General features: G+C 55.4%; 1 protein-coding gene across 1 annotated transcript; it reads left to right on the forward strand.

Annotated features, from left to right (window-relative positions):
- The first annotated feature begins 1,206 nt into the window (after nt 1–1,206).
- Nucleotides 1,207–16,445, forward strand: BPIFB3 (BPI fold containing family B member 3). Its single transcript, XM_006767895.2, has 17 exons — nt 1,207–1,219; nt 1,715–1,840; nt 2,531–2,687; nt 2,944–3,048; nt 3,501–3,641; nt 5,024–5,087; nt 7,241–7,301; nt 8,035–8,126; nt 8,237–8,301; nt 8,792–8,819; nt 9,324–9,377; nt 11,442–11,612; nt 12,782–12,849; nt 14,001–14,043; nt 14,793–14,856; nt 15,402–15,478; nt 16,284–16,445. Exons 1-17 carry the CDS (start codon nt 1,207–1,209, stop codon nt 16,311–16,313), a joined length of 1,359 nt encoding a protein of 452 aa, XP_006767958.1. The 3' UTR covers nt 16,314–16,445.
- Nucleotides 16,446–22,469: the final 6,024 nt, after the last annotated feature.

Consider the following 22,469-nt stretch of genomic DNA (forward strand, 5'->3'; position numbering starts at 1 on the left):
GGGTAGGTGGGGAGGCAGGGTAGACTGTGTGCCACAGGGTGGCCCTTGGGACCCTGAGGGGAGACCCTACAGTGGGCTGAATGTTCACCCCCCAGCTCTTGGGGCGAGGACGGTGCCTCTGCAGCCCCAGGGCACCAGCCCCAGCTCCCCAGCTCCCCTTTCTCACTCCTCCAGAAGGAAGGCTTAGCCGCCCGCAGGGAAGACCGCAATTTGCTTCCTGACATGACACATTGACGGGTTCCTGGCGGCTGTGCCCCCTTTGTGCCTCCAGAGCCCTTGCGGGCATATAAGGGCCTCCCCCAGGCCTGAGAGGGTAGAGGAACCGACAGGAGGCTGGGGACCCCACCCACCCCTCGTGGAGCTGCAGGAGCGGGTAAGGCAGCCTGTGGCAGCCCTGTCCTTGTGCAGCCCCCCAACCATTGACCCTCTGGCCAGCCTGGTGTCCCAGCTGAATAGCAGGCACAGAGAGAATTCACCATAGGAGGGCCCTGGGGTACCTGGAGGTAACGCTCATTTTACTGATGGGAATACTGGGGCCTACCGAGGGGCAAAGGCAGGGACGGGAGGACTGAAGGGCACCCATTTTTCTCTGAGCCAACTGGCTCCCCATGGTGGGAATCTTCCCTCTGTGAGCTTACAGAGCGCCACGATGAGACTAGTCCTGGGGAAGCAGGCAGACACTGCTGAGATGGCTGCTGGCCCAGATGTGTCCCTATGAACCTCTGTGCAAATGGCACCAGGGCAAACTCTGGGCAAGTGAGGTGGGGCTGGATTTCGTCCCTCTCGCTCCTCAACAGGCACCGTCTCCAGCACACAGCCATGCCTGGAGGCCCGGACACATCCCTGCCCTCTGGGAGCTTCCAAGGCAAACAAGGACACAAACACCAAGCTTAGCTACAAATTGTGATAAGCGCCTAAAAACAAACATTCTGGGCGAGGCTCAGTGACAGAGGGGCCTCTTCAGACAAGGTCAAGGAGGTGACATGCATTCAGAACCTGAAGGGTGAGGAGTCAGCCTTGCACAGAACCAGAGGAAGAGCCTTCCTCCAAGAAGGAACAGCCTGTGCAAAGGCCCTGGGGTGGGAAGGAGCTTGTCATGTTGAAGACCAAGGAGGTCAAAGAGGCAGGCAGGGACCTGGTGGGTACTGGTAAGGAGCCTGTGTTCTATCACAAGGGCAGCAGGGAGTGGGGCTTAAGCAGGGCGACATGGGGACGGAAGGTAGGTGACTGAGGGGGCAGGTATAGAACTCCATAAAGAGAAACGCTCCTCCAGGAAACTAGAAAGCTAGCCAGGCTCTCATTTCCCATCCCATTCTTTCTTTAACATCATTCGGGATGGAGGCAGGAGAGGAGAGAAAGGAGACATTTTAAGTCACATAGACTTGGGCTCAGATTCTGGCCCTGTCACTCATTAGCTCTGTGACCGTGGGCAAGTCCCCCCGCTCTCGGCCTCAGTTTTCCCATCTCTGAAATGAGATCCTGTGAGGCAGAGGCCTGGAAAGTGCCCTGAGGACTGTAGCGTGCGCTGAGGCTGTACGGTGGGTGCACATGGTAGCGCCGTTTGCGTTTGGATGGAGAGGGCTTTTCTGGGAGTGAAGCTGGCCTTGAATTGTGCCCGGCCAGCGGAAGGGCACCAGGTTGGTGGTGGGGCACAGGGAGGGGAAAGGCTTGGGCATGAGGAGGGCCTCAGAGTTCCTGCTTCTGCCCCTGCCAGGTGTGCTGCCGACAACGTTGGGCATGTGGTCCCTGCTCCTGCTCTGGGGTCTGGCGACTCCTTGCCAGGGGCTGCTTGAGACGGTGGGCACACTCGCTCGGATCGACAAGGATGAACTTGGCAAAGGTGAGCCCGCAACGACAGCTGTGAGGGGCCCAGCGGCAGTGCAAATGACCCCATCCTTGTGCTTGGAGCGTCTGCTTTCAGGAACAGAGGGAACAGGTTGCGGTTCTCAACTGCTGAGAGAATCCAGGGACCTAAAGGTTTGCTCGCAGACTCTGAGTGGTTAGCTCACTTTCTTCTGAGAGGGGCCTGGCTGATCTGGGCTGAGGCCCTGTGGGGCTGCATCAGCCTCAGGGACGCGGACGAGTGGGGTTGAGGCGGTCAAGGGGAGGGTGCTGGCTGTCCCACGTTGTTGGGCGTGGGAGCATTTTGTGTTCCCACTGCCCAGGGTGATAGTCTCATGGGCAGTAGAGAAGTCCTGAATAGAAAATGCTTCAGGGAGGCCCCCCCGCCCCACCCCAGCCTCCACAAGGTGGCCCCTCTGGCCTGCCCTGCTCACAGCCGGCACACAGTCCGGCTAGGGGTGCCCAGGAGGAGCAGAGGTTGCCTTCTCCATCTTGATCAAGCCCTGGTGGCTGTGTGCTCCCTCCTTTGCTTCTGTCCTCCTACCAGGTGGCCCAGGGTCAGGAGCCCTAGTCGTACTATTGGCACCAAATCTGATTTTCTGTGTGACTTTGGGCAAGTCTCTGCCCCTCTCTGGGCCCTGGTTTCCCCGTTGTAAAAGGAACCTATCTCTCCCCACCCTCTCTGCAGCCATCCAGAACTCGCTGGTCGGGGGTCCCATCCTGCAGAATGTGCTGGGGTCGGTCACATCGGTGAACCAGGGCCTCCTGGGCTCCGGAGGGCTGCTTGGAGGAGGCGGCCTGCTGGGCTACGGAGGGGTGTTTGGTGTTGTGGAGGAGCTGTCCGGGTGAGTCACCGCAGCATGGCTTCCTGACGGCCCACCTACTGTGTAGCCTCCAGTGAGGCTGGGTACCAGTGCTATTGTCCCACGCTATAGATGATGAAGAAACTGAAGCCCAGATGACTGGGTCCACATTTGAATTTATGGCTTAGAAGTGGGGTGGGAGACACACGCAAGAGGGCCTGTAGGCCCCTCCTGGTCTGGGATGTCCCAGGCTCTGAGAGGCTGGCACGGGGGGCCCTCCCCCCGACTTCCATCCCAGGCTGAAGGTCGAGGAGCTCACACTGCCACAGGTGTCACTGAAGCTGCTGCCGGGCTTTGGGGTGCAGCTGAGCCTGCACACCAAGGTGGGCCTGGAAGGCTCCGGGTGAGTGTGCTCCTGGGAACCTCTACCCTATCGCTCCCCACCCCATGCCACTGCCCACTGGGGATCCCTCTCCTACTGCCCCCCACACCCACTCCAGTGCCCCCTATTTTTCCCACTAGTTCCTCTCCAAGAGACTTCTACACTACTGTTCCCTTCTTGGATCCCACCCATTACCCCTCCCCATGGACCTCCATCCACTGACCCCCAGGGGCTGCCACTCATGCTCCCTGGAGACCCTACCCCATTATTCGGAGCTCACTGAAGAGATGGGGGATGTGCAAGATGGGGGACCTACAGGAAGGCAGGGGGTGAGAGGAGGACAAGGGACCAGATCACTTGCAAGGCCACCCACTTTGCTCATCTGGGTCGGAGCGGGGTGGGCGTGGTTAAGGAGGGCCCTTGTGGGTGGAGCCTAGAGGCCTAGCCACACGCCCAGCATCCCTGTCTCGCAGGACCCTGGGGGGCCTCCTGCAGCTGGCCGCCGAGGTGAACGTGTCGTCGCGTGTGGCCGTGGGCATGAGCTCGCGGGGCACGCCCATCCTCATCCTCAAGCGCTGCAGCACGCTCCTGGGCCACATCACCCTGCTCTCAGGGTGAGTCCGCAGGCTGAGCCCACGCGCACTGGCATCTCTGGATCTCTCCGGAGCCTGAGTTCACCCAGCCTCCAGCCTTCCTGCCCCCAGTCTTCACCCCCCACCATGAGTCCCTCCATGGACAGGGACCTCGGCTCAGCCCACAGCTTGTACCACCCACACCTGGGAGTCCCCCTTCTCTGGCCCTGAGATCCTGCTGTCCCCTCTCCCACATGGAGCAGGGCCTCTGCGGTCCCCTCCATCCCATCTGCCAGCATCTCAGTGCCTGCTGTCCTCACCCTAGAGATCCAGCTCTAACCCTGACCTGCTGTGTGACCCTCAGGGCAACCCCCTCCCCAGCCTGGGCCTCAGTGTCCCCATCTGTATAACGAGGACCTGTGTTTGATGATCTGGAAGGCTCTGGCACTTCACATTTGTCTCTTCCCACAGCCGTTGAGGCACAGTGGCCCTCCCGACACTGTGAAATAATCACTCCCAGGGGACAGCTGAGGCCCAGAGAGGGCGAGGGGCGTGCCCAAGGTCACACTCCAGATTGAGGCAGGGATGGAGGTGGGCTGGTCTCTGGAATTAGGTCCCAGGCTTTCCCAGGGCTCCACACCCACCCTTGGGGGCACCTGCCTCCTCCCCGGCCTCACGCTTCGTGTCTACCCATTAGTGTCTACATGCCAGGCCTAATCGCACACCCTACCCCATCTTTGTTGGGTGGCCCTGAGCAGCGATAGGTAATCAGACAGCTCTGTCTTAGCTCCCTGGAGTCGGGTGGGCCAGGCTTGCTCCTGTCTCCAGAAGGGCCCTAATAAGGGGATTCCAGAGAGGGTCTTTGGGGCCCTAAAATCCCATTGGCTTCTGGCTGCTCCAGTGGTCTATGGGGGCCTTGGAGGGAATGGAGCCCAGGGTGGTGCTGGTGTCCTGTGGTTGTGGTTCTGTGGTTGTCACCCCTCCCTCTGTGCCCCTATAATCTTTAAACAGACCTTCTCATCCACAGGCCACCCTCTCCTGCCTTCCTGCCTTCCTGCCTTCCTTCCTTCTTCAAATACTCATTCATTTAACAAATATTTATTGAACTCGCACTCGAAGCTGGGTGCTGCTCTAGGTTCAAATGTCACCTTATGTACAAATGCTGGAGGAGACAAAAGGAACCGATGTTTATCGAGCAGACTGTGTACCTGATGCGTAGACACTCATATTTAATCTTGGCAGCAACAGCTCTGCGAGGCAGGCACTGTGCAAACGGGGAAACGGAAATCCTCCCCTGGGCCTCGTGACGAGGCAGAGCCAAGATCTAAACCCCGTCTCCAAAGTCCCAGCCAGCGCCCTGCCCGTGGCCCAGGTTGGCACTGTCCCGTGTGCTGGCCACACTCTTGGGCTTCTTACTCTCCCAGGCTGCTGCCCACACCGCTCCTGGGGCTCGCGGAACAGACACTCTTCAAGGTGCTGCCGGGGCTGGTGAGTGTGGGGGCCTCGGGCCAGGCGTGCCCCTGTGCCCGGCGGGGCCCCTCCTCCCCTGGCTTTGCGTAAATCTGGGCGCCAGGCAGGATTAGGCTGTTCTTCCCTTCCACGCCCACCAGGTAATCCATCCTGCCCGCCCACACCTGCTCAAGTGCCGCCTGTGAGTCTGAGTGTATGGGAGCGGGGGTGGGGGTGTGGGGGGGGAGGAAATGGCACAATCCATCCCCAGACCTTTGAATCCTAAATTTATAGCTTCAGAGGACCTGACTCTCCTGCTCCCAATTTCATGTCCCTTTCTTTCTTTCTTTTTTTAAATAATATTTTATTGATTTTTTACAGAGAGGAAGGGAGAGGGAGAGTTAGAAACATCGATGAGAGAGAAACATTGATCAGCTGCCTCCTGCACACCTCCCACTGGGGATGTGCCCTCAACCAAGGTACATGCCCTTGACCGGAATCGAACCTGGGACCCTTCAGTCTGCAGGCCGATGCTCTATCCACTGAGCCAAACCGTTCAGGGTCTCATGTCCCTTTCTTATCCCCTGCTCTGTCTTTGCCACCTGTATTATTATTGCCTTTAAACTTTGCTTTAAACTCGCTTTGAATTAAACTTGGGTCGCTCAGTGATTTTTCTACTGAGCCCTGTGCTTGGCATATATGTTCAGAAAATTACAGACATGTATATCAATACTTCATAAGAGAAACACATTATAGCTACACTAGCTCCCGGATGCTTGCCCATGGCCGGCCCCAGCCATCCTGGCTTCTAGGGGACACAAACCACACTTGGGAAAAGGTGGTCTGGCCGAAGGTCCATTTCATTGAGGCCACAGCAGGCAGGGCTGCTGGGCTCACACAGCCAGCACGGGGCAGTCCGGCCCCCTGAACCCCAGCCCTGGCAGCACCTCTCTTGTGAGTCCTCGTGAAGGGCACCTGTGGAGGGCGCCAGGGCATGGGCGCTGAGGTTGGCAAAACTGCCCTGGACTTGAAGGAGCCAATCGGAAAGTAGCTCAGGGGGAGAAGGGAAGCTCCCAGCAGCAAGGACCCCAACCAGACCCATCTCTGGTGGCTTTCGACAAGGGGGGCTGCACTTAAACCGTGACCCCTCACTAGGGTCTCTGGGACAACTGGCTGCAACACAGGATATGTACGACTCAGAGAGGCTTTAAAAACAAGAGCTAATTGCTGGCATTTAGAGATTGGAGATTTCTCCTAGCGATTGGATTTCTGCATCTCTTGTGCAATCAGCCACCCTGGCCGCACGGTACCTCCTTCCCGCAGGTCGCACGGCTGGCGCCACGGGGCGGCTCCCCCCCCCATCAGAGCCCCTTGGATGTCCTCGCAGTTCTGTGACATGCCTGACTCCAGGGGTCCTGGAGGTTGAGGTCCCAGGGTTTAAATGAAGAGGCAGCCCTCCCGTCCCCTTGAGAACAGCTGTGACCTTGGGCAGGCCACCATTCTTCTCCGGCCACAGATGTGGGATGAAGGGGCTGGGCTGGGTCGCCTGAGCTTCCTGCTCAGGTGGACTCGGGTTCTGTGATTCGCAGACTCGGGTTCTGTGATTTGCAGACTCGGGATTCTGCAAGCTGAGCCGCCTGCTCCCTGTTCGCACAACACAGGGGTTTTCAGAAACACACTGACACCATCCGTCCCCAGACCTCTGAGTCCTAACTTTATGCAGTGAATGTGGTATATGTAGAGCCTGGCCTGAGCCTGGCTCTCTGGGTGGAGGGGGGTGGAATCTTCTTGGGGGTCCATGGGCTAGGTCTCCCGGGGTCCAGCTGGAAGACAGCAGGGACCTGAGACCTGAGAGGGAACAGCTGCCTTTGCCCCCTCAGGGCAGGGCCTGGTCCGCACACCCTAACTGGCCTCTGAAGTATGTCTCCCCTGTTCCCCCAGCATCCTTCGGGGTTTTCTGAGGGGTCCATGTAACTGGCCCTCCCCATCACCCACTCCACCCTCCCAACACGTCAAGCTCCAGCCCCTCCCTGCCTCCGCGTGTCCCCCCACCCTTCTCTACATTCTGCCTTGCCTTGGTCCCTGGGATAGCAGATGTTATGGCAAAACATGCATAGAAAATGCAGCGGCCCCCTGTGCCAGGCTGGGCCCCACTCTTACTTCCCTGTAACACCCGTCTCCTCTGGACACAGCTGTGCCCCGTGGTGGACAGTGTGCTGAGCGTGGTGAATGAGCTCCTCGGGGCTGTGCTGAGTAAGTTGGGGCCCAACCCCCTCCTTGGCCCCTTCTACCCCCTTCCATTACCCCAAAGGGTGGCGGTACCATGGCAAGAGGAAGGGACAGGATTCTGGGACCTTCCACTTCCTCCTCAGGCGGATGAGGCCACCACTTTGAGGAGCCCTCATGGGGGTGTGGGCTGAGGCTGGTCCAGCAGGATGGGGGACTCATAGCCCCCCAGCTCTCCCTCTGCTGGGGGCTTCAGGCACCTGTGGTGTCCAGCATGGTCAGAAACATGAGGCAGATACTATTATTATCTGGACAAACAAGATGACAGGCCCAGAGAGCTCAAGTAAGAAACCCAAGGCCCACAGCCACAGCGGCCACCTGTCTCCTTGAGCCTACGGAGACATGGACCGATGCCTTTTGTGGGCACAGATGAGCTTTGACAGGTGTAAACAGGTGTGGCCAGGATGAGGACAGGAAAGCTGGGGCAGATGTGTCTGTACGTGGCGGCATGTGAGAGAGGCAGGGCCGCAGTGTGGCCAGTGACACCAGCTCTGGGGAACGGCGGTCCTGGCGTGGTTTCTGTGGCCGTGGGCTGGTGACTTCTGTCCAAGCCTCAGATTTTATCTGTATCATGAGGATGACGGCGGTGCCCAGGCGAACACTTAGTAGAGCGCCAGGCGCTCAGTAAATGGAAGTAGGGCCTGTTATTTTGGGGAGCTTGTCTCGTGGGGTCTTCCTCTCTCTTCCTCTCCCCATGCAGGCCTGGTGCCCTTGAGGCCTCTTGGGTCTGTGGAATTCACTTTGGCCACACTGCCTCTCATCTCTAACCAGTACATAGAGCTGGACATCAACGTGAGTCGGAAGGCCTTGCCCACTGCAGGGGGTGGGGGAGGAGATGCTGGGTCAGAGCCACATGGGTGAGCAGCCCCGAGACCCTCCCATGCCGTCTCCTCCCCCTGCAGTCCGTTGTGAAGAGTGTAGCTGGTGATGTCATCGACTTCCCCAAGCCCCCCAAACCCAGCCAGGGGCCTTAACACGCACATGTCCATTCTTGTTGTGGCAAACATCGCTAATGGACAATGGCCCTCCGAATGGCTAAATCTCAGGGGGACTTCTGAGTCTTTCCTTCCAGGGAGTTACTTTCAGTTATTCAGAACTGGCATGTGACATCCTGGCATCAGAGGATCCCTTTCAGAGTCAAGAGCCCATTTTACACTGAAGTGTGACTGACGAACATTGCTAGTGCTTTCTCAAGAGCAGATTTGAGTCGAAGAGAGGAAGAGTAGGGTTAGACTACTCCAAGGTCACTCGGACACTTGTTTTGAAGCCTCTGAGACCTCTCTGCTTCCATCTGGCTCCTCACACCTCACAGATGTCTGGAAGACTCACCCCTCGAGGCCGCATCCAGAGGCATTTTCTTGGCCTTAGCGCTCTCCAGAGGCAGTGAGCTCTAAGCCACCTGTCCCCATGCCCTCCCCGCCCTCCTGCCCCCGCTGCCCCTCCGCCTCCATCCGCAGCTCAGGCCCTAGGGAGCACTTCCTGCAGGTAGGGTCCAGAGAGCACTGAACAGGCTCCTGAGCTCTGCGGCAGGCGTCTTCTTGCTGGAGGGAGGTGGCGGTCATAGCCAGGCAGACTCTGAGTGTGAAGTCTGGGAGTCGCCAGATCCCTGGGCCTGCAGATTGTGAGCTCTGGCAGAGGGGCTTGAAGGTTCTGGAATTAGCCTGCCCCGGGCAAATCCTGGTGCCACCACTTACCAGTGTATGAGTCTAGAGAGGAACCTCAAGTTCCCCATTCATAACATGAGAGTAATCAGAGCGCCCGCCTCTTTGCGCTGTTGTAAACGTGAAACGAGCAAAGACATGTGCTTGGCATGTAGTGAGCACTCAGTGATCATTGGCCACTGGAAGGAGCATGAGTGTTTGTAGAGATGTGTATGTGATTGGTCGGGTGGAGGTGGGGCAGGATGTGGACAAAACCACCTTGTGTGTGCTGAGGGATCCCTTCCTGTATCTGCGTTCACCATGTCTTCTCATTTGGTCTTGGTCCCAGGTTCCCAGCAATGTCCCAATGACAACCACAGACCTGACAGCTTTGGTCCCCGAGGTGAGTGACCCTTCTGATGACCTTGATCACTGTAGCACTTCCCCGGTGAGTCTGAATGGACTCCAGAATCTTTCTTAACACATTTCTCCAGAGAGCTGTCATTGAATGTTGAATCTAAATTCATACTAAAATGTGAATGGCTAACATTGTATCCTTTCCTGATAGCAGAGTGGAAAGGACCAGGTTTTAATTGCCCCAGAAGTCAAGTAGGCATTTACCCTATGGCTGTTCCTTTTCTATCAAGGAGAAGACAGAAGATTCTTTTCAGGCAACTGAGTCCCCTCCCTCCTGCTACCTTTATTCATTCATCTTAGTCTTGGTCTCCTCTGTCCCATGAGAGAAGATTCAGGGCACTGGCCTTGTGTGTGTGTGTGTGGCGGGGGGGAGGTAGGGAGAAGAGAAAGGAGAAGATTCAGGGAGGACATCAGTACAAGACTGCAGGGCCTGGCCTCAGCTTTCCTGTTCATTCACCTGGGGCTGGACCAGATACTTTCTAGCTGTGAGAATCTGAATTCATCCTGAAGTTGAAATACTACTACAAGGTCCTTACATAGCAGATTCTGACAAAGGTTGGAAAGATGTCCACAAGACCTGGGTTTCTACCAGGGAGGATGGAGAGGGAAGCTGAGTTTGGGGACACAGAAAAACTCTGTGAATCCTTGAAGTGGGTGGTTCAAATGAGCCTTCGTGGGCATGGTTAGAGGCCTTAGCTAAAGGGCCTCGGGGTCTCAGGCAAGGGATGAGATTGGGGCTAGACATTCAGAAGCACTTCCTGAGGGCAGGAGTCATGAGTGGTGGAGAGGGACTTGGGGGAGGTGCAGGTGGCAGGAGCAGGGACCCATGGATGCAGCAAGCTGGGCCGTGTCCCTCCAGCCCGGGGAACCTGGAGCCTTAGTTCTCCAGTTGCCAGCCTTGCCGTGTCAGAACCCCGAGCCCTAGCTCCAAGTCTGGGTCCGTGGCTTTAGAATCTGCGGGCACAGGAGGGTGGAATCAGTAGTTCCCTGTCTGTCTGATCCTGCAACTCTGGGAGTTGGGTTTGAGGAATTGGTCCCCAGAGCCTGGCATTCAAGTGACTCCAAGCTTCTGTGACTAGTTTACAGCGCCTCTATAATTCCATGATGTCGTGATGGTGACACTCAGGATTTCCTGATTGTGTGATTCGGTCAGTCAGTCAGTCAACCAGCGTTCACTGAGCACCTCCTACGTACCAGGCCGTGTGCCAGGTGCTGGGAATCCAGAGGTGGCACAGGTGAAAAGTAGACAAAAGTGTCTGCTCCAGGAGCTGCCATTCTGATGGGGCTGACAGACCTTGGACAAATGAATGGAGAGAAGGGAATGGTCCAAGCAGATGAGGAGTGAGGGATGGTGCTCCTAAACAGGGTGCTCTGCGAGCCTCCCTGAGGGGGTGCCGTGGGAACACGAGGCTGAAGGAGGTGAGGGCGGGGGCCATGCAGGTATCTGGGGAAGACATTTCCAGGCAGGACGAACAGCAAGTGCATAGGCCCTGAGGTGGGTGCGTGCCTGTCAGGTGAGAGGAACAGTAAGTAGCTGGTGAGTCTGGAGATGAGAGAATGGGGGGACTGGTGGTGGGGATGAGATGGAGAGGAGGGCATGAGGGACCGGTGGTGGGGATGAGATGGAGATGAGAGAATGAGGGGACCGGTGGTGGGGGTGAGATGGAGAGGAGGGCATGAGGGGACCGGTGGTGGGGGGGACCGGTGTGGGGGTGAGATGGAGAGAAGGGCATGAGGGGACCGGTGGTGGGGGTGAGATGGATGGAGGGCAGAGGAGGGATCATGCAGGGCCGGTGGGCCTCGGGGATTTTGAGTCTGGGTGAGACAAGAGTCTGATTCCCTTGTTCCATGGGTTGGTGGTGTCTCCCCCCCTGACTGTCATTCTCAGGGGGACTGAGACCACGGTTCAGTCCGTAGCCTCAGCACCCAGCATGGTGCCTGGTGAGTGGTGGGTGCTCAGTGGGTGCATGTTGACTCTGTGGAGTCACTGGCTGACTCTATCAGTGGGTCATCGAAGCTGCCTCAGGCCCTGCTCCCTGCCTCTCTCCAGGTCCTGGGGAAGGTGCCCCCGGGCCAGCAGCTCCTGCTCAGGCTGCAGGTGAAGGAAGCTCCCGCGGTCACACTCCAGAAAAAGAAGGCCACAGTCTCCATCGCAGCTAACATCCACGTGCTGCCCCACCGCCCTGCAGGGACGCCGGCAGCCCTCTTGGAGCTGAATGGGGTGAGTGGCTAAGGGATGGGCGCCCGGTGCTGGGTTCTGAGCGGGCTGATCCTTTCCAGGCCCCTGGAGGGTTGCCATCTCCTGATTTCAGGGTGGCACACCCTAGGAAGCCCCTCTCCTTTATTGTCACCATCTGAGCTAAGACCCAAGCGCCCACAAGGCCTGTCCAGTCTGCTCCCTCGGAATTTCAGGAATGATTCCCCATATCCCCATCCTCTCTGTGCTCAGGTATCTCTTGGGTGACTCTCTGACTTCTTCCTGGCCCCCCTACCTCCAGTCTGCTCCTCTCCACCCCACCTCTACTAGTTTTCCCCACACATCTGGGCAGAGGCAGGTCCCTCCCCTGCTCACGCTCTGCCCTGGCTGCCCATGGCCTAGCAGCATTCCATGTCCCCTGCCTCATCCTCTGCCTTTTACTCAGGGCTGCCAGTCCCACCTCCCTGCCTTTGTGTGTGCAGGCACCACCACCTGCAGTACCGTCTCTCCCCTTCTCTAGGCTAATGCCTCATCTTCCAACATTCAGCTCCGGTCTCACCACATTGGACACCCTCCCTTGCCCCCCTGCAGGCTGGGCTGAGGGTCTCCCCAAGCTTCTACAAGCCCAAAGCTTCCTCTTGTACAAACGGATTACCGTCAGTTATTGGTTTTTAATCCTCACCTGTGTGTGTGTGTGTGTCGGGGGGGATGGGGGGGTGGGGAGAGGGGAAGAGAGAGAGAGAGAGAAACATGAATGTGAGAGAGAAACATCCCAATTGGTTGCCTGCTGTATATGCCCCAACTGGGGACCAAACCCACAATTTAGGTATGTGCTCTTATATGCCTCAATTGGGGACCAAACCCACAATTTAGGTATGTGCTCTGACTGGGAATTGAACCCACAACCTTTTGGTGTATGGGGTGATGCTCCAACCACCTGAGCCACCCGGCCAGGATGCCTCTTCAGTGTTTGTTTGTTTGTTTTTTGCCCCTTCAGTTTTAAAACTCTAGTTCTCGAACACCAGAACCTTCAAGTTACCTCCTCATAGCCCAGCATGGATCCTAACACACAGTAGGGCCTCAGTAGGGTTAGTGGAAGGAACGGTGGAGATTCACCTGTTGGCCAAAGTAGACCTGTCCTCAAGTTCCTTCTGTCTAATTCAGAGTAACCTCTGCCTGCTTTCCCCCTGCAGGTTATGACTTTAAATGCCCAGCTGGCTCCCTCGGCTACCAAGCTGCACCTCTCCCTGTCCCTGGAACGGTAACATGGGATCCTGGGCCTTGTCTTTAGGACCAAGAATTAGGGACCTACAGGAACCTCCTTCCATTTATCAGCCATCAGCTAAGTTGCAGGAGTTTTACCAGCATCTTGGTTGCCTCCAGCACCTGCTGGGGCAGGGATGGGGTTAGCCCATTTTACAGATGGCACCTGGGGCTCAGAGAAGCAGCATCCAGAGCAGGCTTCTTCCACAGCCCCGCCCAGAACCTGGCCCTGGAGATACACCTGCTGCCAGGATATGGAGTCCAAACTCCTGAGTTATCAGCCCCAGAGGTTGGCCAAAGAGATAACTGAGCTGGAATATTATAAAACGCTTCGTTATTCAGGTGGACTCATTATTTCTCTAATCTCTCCACCCCTGTGGAAACTAGGCCTCGTGGTGATGGTGATGATGGCAATCCTTCCTCATGGGAATGGCCCTTTACCATTTGAAAAGCCCAGGCTGGCACAGTGGGCTGTCCCTGGATGCAGGTCTGCAATCGGGGCCTCCATTCTCAGGCTCAGTGCTCTCACTGTGGCCTGTGGCCGGGTGCCTCTCTGTCCCTTCCCTGGATTTGGAGCTTTCCCAGGGTCTCTGAGATCTGCCCATCCTGGCCCATAGGCACCCAGTGCTTACTTGACCCCATTTGAGTGTCCCTTGCAGGCCCCTGAGGCTGCATACAGATGCCCCTTGCAAGACTCCACTGCTGCCCGAGCTCTGTGGCCAGGCTCTGGCTATGGACCTGCGTTTGGCCAGCTGTGATCCACTAGTGGCTTGCGGCCTTTAGTGTGCCTGCTGGATACAAGCACCCTACGTCCAGTGCTCAGTCTATGGAGGGCCACTCTTTAGAGAGGTCCACCCAGTCGCCCAAAGTCCAACAGCTGGGAGTCAGACTGAGGCTCCAAGACCATGGAGTCGAAGGTGGTGGTCATGATATCTCAGAAGGAGGTTAGATCCCTTCAGGTCCATTTTACAGGTGGGGAAACTGAGACTCTGAGTTAAAGCTGGATAGAGACAGAGTTGGGCCTTAACCCTGTTTTCTGATGCCGGAGAGCTAGGGGTGGGGCAGGCTGTGGGGTGGGGTGGGGCAGAGCACTGTTACGGGTGTTGGGGTGGAGGCTGGGACCCCCAACAACTCTCTTCTCTCCAACAGGCTCAGTGTCAAGCTGGCCTCTTCCTTTGTCCACCCCTTTGATGTAAGTTCCTGGGAGGGTGAGCAGCTTGGTAGTGGGGAGCGTCTTCTAGTGGGGCTGGACAGGAGGTGGGATGAGTCATGGGCCAGGCAACTGACCTGGCCTCAGTCTGAGCTCTTCCTCAAGCCAGAGTGGACAAACACCAGGGCGTGTGTGTGTGATCACCTGAGGACAGTGAATCTGAATTTCATGACCTATCAACATCTTAGAACCTTACAAAGTCATAAATTTCCAGAATCCCACAAAGGTTCAAAATTCTGGAACTTTACACAAGTATTAAGGTTCCTGAACTCAGAAAGTTCTAATATTGCAGAGCCCCACAGAGCCCTTAGTTTTCTGCTTCTCACAGAGTTCTGTGGTTCTGGAATCTCATGATCGTCTAGGTTCTAGAACATTCTAAGGGTTCGTAAGTTGGTAGGAACCTAAGGTCAGAACACACAGAGTCTACTGTAGCTGGGTACCTTCTCCTTTCTTTCTTTCTCATGCACAGGCCCTCCTCCAGGCTCCACAGAGCCCTCCTCCAGGAAGGCAGCTCTTCGAAGCTCATGGGGCCCAGGTGAAGCGGTCCTAACTCACAGAGTCCCCTGTGGGGTCACTGGTAGACATTCCACCCCTCGGGCCTGTGCCCACAAGGAGCTGTGTCCCCAGTCATGGGGGAGGCTGGGGCAGCTGGACCTTGGACTTCCCTCCCTGGAAGGAGTGCGCTGCTCCCTTCGAAGCCACCCCCCCGCCCTCCCTCTGCTCTGTTGCAGATGGCCCATTTAGAAGAGTGGCTCAGTGATGTGGTCCGGGTGGCGTATGTGCCGAAGCTCAACGGTAGGGGCGGCCTTCGCTGTCGTTTTGGACATGTGGGGTGTCTGAACTTGGGATCGCCAAATCTATTGCCTCTTTCCTTGTTCTGAGAGACACGGAGGTTGGAGAGGGGTTGATGCCCATTTCTAAGATGCAGAAATTGAGGCACCAATATTTCCATTTACAAAACACTGACCAGCATCTACATCCCACCGGACTCTGGGCCCCAAGAGCTATCTGACCTGGGTCCTCTCCTCAAGCTCACAATCCAGAGGGAAGTGCTCACATAAGCAAGTGCTTAGAATATATGGCCCCGAGTGTGCAAGGGGCCGACAGAACCTCAAGGAGGCTCGGCTGAGGGACCACTGATGACAGTACAGCAAAGGGGCATTTTCATTTGAGTTTAGTAGGACAAGTAGGAGTCTGCCAATAAAAAAAACGGAGTCCCCAGGCAGAGAAACGGCTGGCTCAAGGGAAGTGGTGGGATAAGGTCAGCAGGTCCTGCCCTGGCTGTCCCCCCTCCCCGCCCCCCTCACATAGCTTTGCTTTCAACCCTTTCCTCTCCACAGTGGACCTGGATGTTGGTATCCCCCTGCCCAAGGTTCTCAATGTCGATTTTGCCCACGCGGTCCTGGAGGTCATCGAGGTGAGTGTCCTGTGCAGTATGGTCTAGATGGGCCTTACGCGTGTTTGTGCAGAGCCTTGCTTGGAACTCATTAGGGGATGCTCTGCTCATCACCTGGTCTGCCCAGGCACCGTTTTCCCAACTGCTTGGGAATGGCAAACAGATGACACAAGTGCTGCCGCTCCTTCCTGCCTAGCCCATGGCAGGCATTGCCGGTCAATCACAGAGTTCTTTCCTGGTCAATTAGACCCATGTGTGGCCTCTAGGGTGGGATCTCAGATTCACTCACAGGATGGCAGTTCCCTTGGCCCAGGGGTGGCAAACACATGTGCTGTCCCTCCTTGTCCTGTGCCTGTGGCAGGCGTGGCTAATAAATATGACACTTTTCTTGTTGACTGTAGACATAGCCTCACAATCCTTTTTCAACCCAGCACAACTTTGGGTTTTGGGACAGTTCTGGGAGGTAGAGCAGAGAGTTTTGGACCCATTTCTCAGATGAGAACCAAGGCTGAGGGAGGTCAAATTTCTGGTCCAAGTTCAATACAGTAAATTAATGGATAAACGGCATTTGAACTTGGGTCTTTTACGTCATAAAGTCAGTAAGTCAGTGACCTCTCTCATGCTGGATGTCATTTACTAATCATTCATTTATTTGTTCGTTCATTCACTTAATGAGCGCCTGCTGTGTGCCAGGTACAGCGCTAACCTCAGGCCATGGGCGGGCACAGACATGGACGCAGAGACCGGGGTGGAGGTGGGAGGGCAGGGCAGGTGTGTTGGGCACAGGGACTCAGAGAGCCTAACCAAGAACCGTTGCTCCTTGCAGAATGCTGTTGTGCTGACTGTGGCATCCTGAGCTGAGAGATGGCCACTACCCCGCCTTGTTGACTGCCAAAGTCCTGACGACCTGCATACTCTGCCTCAGTTTCCCTCCCAGTCTCTTTAGCCTGTGTCAGTGACTGTAGAGATGTCCCTTATCTGCCCAGACCCACCCAGGTGCTCTGGCCCTGCAGCTGTGCCCTGGCCTGGGTGGGGACCGCAGGGCTAGCCACAGGATTCTGCTTCAGAGAGAGCTCTGGGGCCACCGTGGCCAGTCCCTGGCTTTCAATAAACCGTCTGTGTCAGCATCTCCTGGCTAGTCTGTTCCCAGGCCCACAAAGGCCACCTTGGCCTCTGTCTCTGGTGCCTTCCTGCGCTCTAGGCAGGGGCTCCTGGGAGGTGAGGGGACTTGGGGCCTAGTCATTGTAGCTTTGTGTCTCAAGCTTACCTGGTTGGCCTGTCTTGTACCACCTCCCTCCACCTCTGCCCTGAGCTCCCTGTGTCCCCCTCCTTATTCCACCCCCCAGCCCCCGCTCCATTTTTCTAAATACCTCTTCCTTCAGTCTGTCTCTCAGTCTGTCTGAGTCTCTGTCTGTCTCTGTCTCTCTGACTTTGGGACACGGGTTCTCAGTAGTACATCTGAGCTGAATTTTGAAAGATGAATAGGAGTTTTCCAGGGAGAAAAGGAACCAGCATTCCAGGAAGCAAGGAGACCTGGTCCTGGAGGATCCCTATGAGCTGCACTTCAGCCGTGGACACCCCCTCAGAGCACAGTTATGCCCAAAGCTCGTGGTGCGGACGGGGAAACCGGTGCCAGGCAGGGGCCTGGCCGGCCCAGTGCCACATGGTGGCAGAGTTGGGATGGGAAACCTGCCTCCTGGTTCTGGGCTCTTCCCCGCTTTCAGGATGGACGTCCTCGTTTCTGGGAAATGGCCTCAAGATGGCACTTAAAAGAGGTGCCAACAAAGTTTTTGGAACTGGCTGAGGATTTGGGGGGACACAGGAGAGTTGGGGCCCATCTTGAGGTTTGCCCCTAGTAATGACCCTGTGACCATCCTTCCATCCATCCATCCATCCTCCCATCTATTCATTCATCCTCCCTCCCTCCCTTCCTCTCATCCTCCCATCCACCCACCCTGCAAATACTGGCACCTTCTACTGCCAGGCCAGGCACTAAGTGACATGTTAGGCTTTATCTCTGACTCCTTTCTCACGTCCATCGTCTCCTGACTGCATCCAGGGCAGAGCTGAGGTTGAATGAGCAGCCTGAGGTAGCTGTCTGTGTTCATATCCCATCCCAGCACTGGCAGTGTGGCCTCGGGCGAGTCACGTAATCTCCCTGACTCTCTTCGTCAGTGACTTGGGGGTGAGAATAATAAGGTTTGAGGGTTAACCAGCACTCAGGATGGTGACTGGCCCTAAAGAAGCTCTCGGGGCCTGTTAGCTCGTGTTACTGCTGCATTAGTCCACGATCTTCATCTGTTTCCTCCTCTCCACCCACACCCCAGCACACCCTCCCCATTTCTCATGAGGACCGCACCTGCCCCTTCCTGACCTCCCTCCCTCCTCTCCTCCATCCCATCCTCTCCAGCCCGCCATCCGTGATCTCATCAGACCAGGTCTCACTGCTGACATCCCTTCGATGGTGCACACTCACTCCCAGCAGGAAATCATCCCAACTCCCAGGTTGGCACTCAAGGCTGCTGTGACCTGGCCTCAGCCAATCCCCCCTGGAGCATGGAGAGAGAGCAGAGTTGTCCCTGAGCCTCAGGCTCCTCATCTGTAAAATGGGAACGCTATAGGACTCACTCATAGGTCGTTTGAGGATTAAACGAGACGATCAAAGTACTAAGAAGAGTGCCTGGCACGTGGTGAATGTGCATGATGGGTAGTCAGGTCTTTGAACAGCCCTTCCCTCTTCCTGGGGCATCCCTGTCCCCAGTGTGCCTGGCAAACTCCTATCATCCCTCAATGCATGGGCACACGCAGCTGCCAGCCTCGCCTTGCCCCAGGCAGGGCCTGTTATTGTATTTGCCACACGGGATTGTCACTGCCCCGGTCCCATTTTCCCACCTGACCAAGACCTCCTCAAGGTCAGGGATGGTGTCTGCCTCTTCCGGGTGAGTCTTGTGGCCGCTCAGAGTGGCGATGAGAGCAGCTGACCTCCTCTGAGTGCTTATTGTATACTGGACACTGTTAGATGCTGAGCAGTCCCTTTGGACAGCTCCTAAGTGGAAGGGCCAGGATTTGAACCAGATGCTTCTGACCCTCATTCCAAAGCCTGGGTTTTGCGATGCTACAAAAGTAGTACTTGCTGCACTTATCGTATGCTTACTAAGTGCCAGACTCGGTTCTAAGTGCTTTACTGGTAGATACAGCATGTCATCGACTCCTTGAATCAACACTCCTTTCTAGGAACTATTTTTACCTTCCTTCTATAGTTGAGGAAACGGAGGCACAGAGAGGTTAGGTGATTTGCCAACAACACACAGGAATGGTGAGGTTAGAATTTGGATCCAGGCCTCTGAGTTCAAAGCCCAGGCTCTAAACCCACACTTAGGGTGGGGTGAGGGGGGATGACATAAGATGTGCAGGGAGCCCCGGTGCTGAGCCTGCAGCCCTGAGGCTGACAGCTCATGAGGAAGACAAGAGCTGCTGGACTGATTCTGTTTCCCGGTCCCTGCATGAGCCCCCGCGTGGCCCCCTGCACGGCTGAGTCACCTTTGGGTGAGTCACCTCCCAGGGCCCTGTCCCTCCAGCTGCAGACAAAGGTGCCTTTGGACGCTAAGCCCAGGTGACCTCCCTGAGGCGCCAGTTACACTAATCCTCCTGGAGCCCAGGGGGTAGGCCTGCCTTCTGGCTCAGGGCTGAGGCCTCATGTGACTGACAGTAACCACCTTTGTGTGTGCACTGCCCCCTGCAGTTTACAATGTGCATTGGTCCCTTGCGGAAGGGGGTGGAGGAGCCACATGGCCCTCTTTGTATTGTATTTCAGTTTAAAAAGGCAATATATCTGTTGAACGAGCACTTATATCACACTAAGTGGGAGGCAATGGGGAGATGCTGTCTACTGAGCCTCCACGAGGCTCCAGGAGCCTTCCTATGTAATCCTCCAAACCCTACTGGAAAGGTGCAATGAAGTCCACTTCTCAGATGGCCAGACTGAGGTCCTGGAGGAGAAGTGACCATCAGGTCACAGAGGACAGAGGGGAGGTGGAAGCACAGGTGCATGACTCTTGGGGTCCCTGTCCTTGGAGCCCTCCCAACCCCCACAGATGGTGGGGCATAAGGGGGTCCAGGCCCCGGGCTGAGGCACCTCCTCACACCCCTCATGGCTTTCGAAGACTTGCCGCCACAAGGAGTCAGCGAGGGCCCAGGGTGATGAGGATGAATACGCCGCCATCTGAGCACCTACTGTGTGCCAGGCCCTGTTCTCAGCACATTGCATGATTAAGTCACTCACCCCTCCGCACATCCTTTTGAGGCCAGGTTGTTCCTATCACTGTCTTCAAACCGCAGGCCCAGAGGCAGGAGGCTGGGGCAGAAGCAGGGCTGAGTGTGGAAGGCAGACTTGCCTTGAGTGCCAAGGAAGAGGTCTGGGCTGGGTCTCAGCGGTCTTGAAGGGGGCAGTGGCTGCCTCTGAGGGTGGGAGCAGGTATTGACTGGGAAGGGGCAGAAGGGAACGTTCTGAGGTGGTGGAGATGCTCTATATTGAGATAGGGCGGTGGGCCACATGGCTGTATAACATTGCCAAAACTCCACAAATGAACATTTAAGATTTGTGAATTTTACTGTATGTAAATTTTACATTTAAAGGAAGGAATCTTAATAGCAGAGATGTTGAAGTATAAGTCTGCAACTTATGTTGAAATACATAAAAAAGGACGTATGGATATGTGATAAAGGAATTATAACAGTTTTAATGCTAGAAGTAGCTGGTGGGTATAAGGTGGCAAGTATATGGGTGTTCACTGTACAATGATTTCAACTTTGCTGCACGTGTGGAAGATCATTTCATAACGAACTACAGGGAGAAAGCCTTCAGCTCAAAAAAACCCCAACTGTTCTTTCTCTTCACACCAGCCTCAAATTTGAAAAGTTGGATCCATACACATCTTCCTGAATTCTCACACCAGTCCGGTGAGGTGGGTATCGCACCCATTTAACAGATGGAAGTAACAAGAGGGACAGAGAAGGGAAGTGGCTGGCTCAAAATCATGCAGTGAGCTGGGGACGGAGCAGGCTTTGAGCCTGATGCTGAGTCCAGTTGGGGCACATCCTGCCTGCCCAGACCATCTGGAGAGAGCAGTGCCCGCCATAGAGCTGGAAACTAGATAGATGCATTTGGGGATGTTTCCAGTTCACCCATCTAGGGGCCTAGCCGGGGGAGGGGGGTCTCCAGGAATATGCCTACACCAGGGGCTGATAAACCCCAGCTCATGTGACACCATCCAGGGCTGAACACAGCTCTTGGAATTAACCACAAACCGCAAACCCTTGTGGTTTTGGGGCTCACTGCCCAATTTGCAGAGCAAATCTGTCTGGTCTCTTATAATTATACGGTATTTCCCTCTCTGGATTTGGACTCCGGCTCTAGCTGCTATATAAGGGGCCTGTGACCAGACTCAGCGCAAAGCAGAGGGACCAGTGAACGGGACCTCTCAGGACTGAGCTGCAGGGACTTCCCAAGGGTAAGGAGGGGTCTGTTCCCTTTTCAGTGTCCAGGTTGACAGGGGGAAGCTGAGGTCTGCTGCTTGCTGATGCCAGAAGTCCCTTCATTAACTGAAGGTGTGAACACAGAATTATGGGTAGTGGGGTTAGGAAGACAGAAAAAATTCTTACACATATTAGTCCTTCTTATTCAAGGGTAAATGAGTGCCTCTGATACCCTCCTGGGAGCAGTGGGAGTAGGGAAAAAACCTGGGGGCTGAGTGAACTTCAAGAGAAATGGGAGCAGGGAAAAGGGAAGGGGGGTGAGTAAGTGGAGGGGGCTGAGGCCAACCATGTCACAGTTCGGCCCAGGTGTGAGGCGGTGATTCTCTGAGGCTGGCGAATGGGTAGATGGGGATGACGGAGTGAGAGAAGTGGGTGATGGCATGAAGGCAGCAAAAAAAAGTTTCCTAGAGGCTTACCAACTCATCCACATGCAGCTTCACTGCTCCAGTCACAGCCCTTATAATTTAAGACCCACTTCTTAGAGGCCTGAGATAATAACACTAGATGCTGTTTATTGAGCATCTGTTATATACCTGATGCAATGTGTTATGATTAGGAAGCAAAGGTTCAAAAAGGTAAAGTCTTTCCCTCCCTGGTTGCTAAATGGTTAGAGCATTGGCCCGTGGACCAGAGGGTCACGGGTTCGATTCCCTGTCAAGGGCACAGGCTATGGTTGCAGGTTTGATCCGTGACCTGGGTTTGGGAGCTGTGGGAGGCAACAGATTGGTGTTTCTCTCTCCCTCCTCCTTCCCTTCCACCCTCTCTAAAAAAATCAATGGAAAAATATCCTTGGGCGAGGATTAAAAAAAAAAAGTAAAGTCTCTTGCCTAAGGCTTACACCCAAAGATCCAGAGCCCTTTATCTTAACCAGATGGTTATACAACTGTCTCCTGCAACGAGGTGGGAGAGGGTGTTTGCTGGCTGGCTGGCTGGAAGCATGGAAGGGTGGCTATGTGAATGTTTTGGTAAGTGGATGGACTGATGGAAGAATGAATGGGAGGATGGAAGGATGGATGGATGGATATATGACTGGCATGTTGGCTGGTTGTATCATGGATGAATGGAAGGAAAGATGGGTAAGATGATTGAAGAGGGGGAGATGGACAGTTGGATGAGTAGATGGGTGAGTGGATGAATGAATGGTAGGATGGCTGCAAGGATGGATGAAAAGATGGATGGATGAACAAGAGAGGGAGAATTGATGGTTGGAGCAGTAGAAGGCTGAGTGGATGGATGGATGGGTGGGTAGGTAAATAAAGGGGTAGATGCTGGAGAGATTTCCCCAGAGCCTGCTTGCTATCAGTTTGCTGTTTTGGTTGGGATACTCATGACCTCTCTTCCTGAAGCTTCATTTAAAAATTTCATCTTGGGAGATAATCAAACATCCATGTTCTGGGGCAGTTCAGTTAATGGGTCTGCTTTGTATCTCCAGATTAATTTCAGTTTGAAACACTCAGAAGGTGGCATCAGAAATTCT

The sequence above is a fragment of the Myotis davidii genome, unplaced genomic scaffold (assembly GCF_000327345.1).
Source record: "Myotis davidii unplaced genomic scaffold, ASM32734v1 scaffold562, whole genome shotgun sequence".
Lineage (NCBI taxonomy): Eukaryota > Metazoa > Chordata > Mammalia > Chiroptera > Vespertilionidae > Myotis > Myotis davidii.

Excerpts from the sequence above, each read along its gene's own strand:
- BPIFB3 (XM_006767895.2), top strand. Across the intron at positions 1,841-2,530 it reads CAAGGATGAACTTGGCAAAG|CCATCCAGAACTCGCTGGTC; the intron begins GTGAGCCCGCAA and ends CCCTCTCTGCAG. Across the intron at positions 7,302-8,034 it reads GCTCCTCGGGGCTGTGCTGA|GCCTGGTGCCCTTGAGGCCT; the intron begins GTAAGTTGGGGC and ends CTCCCCATGCAG.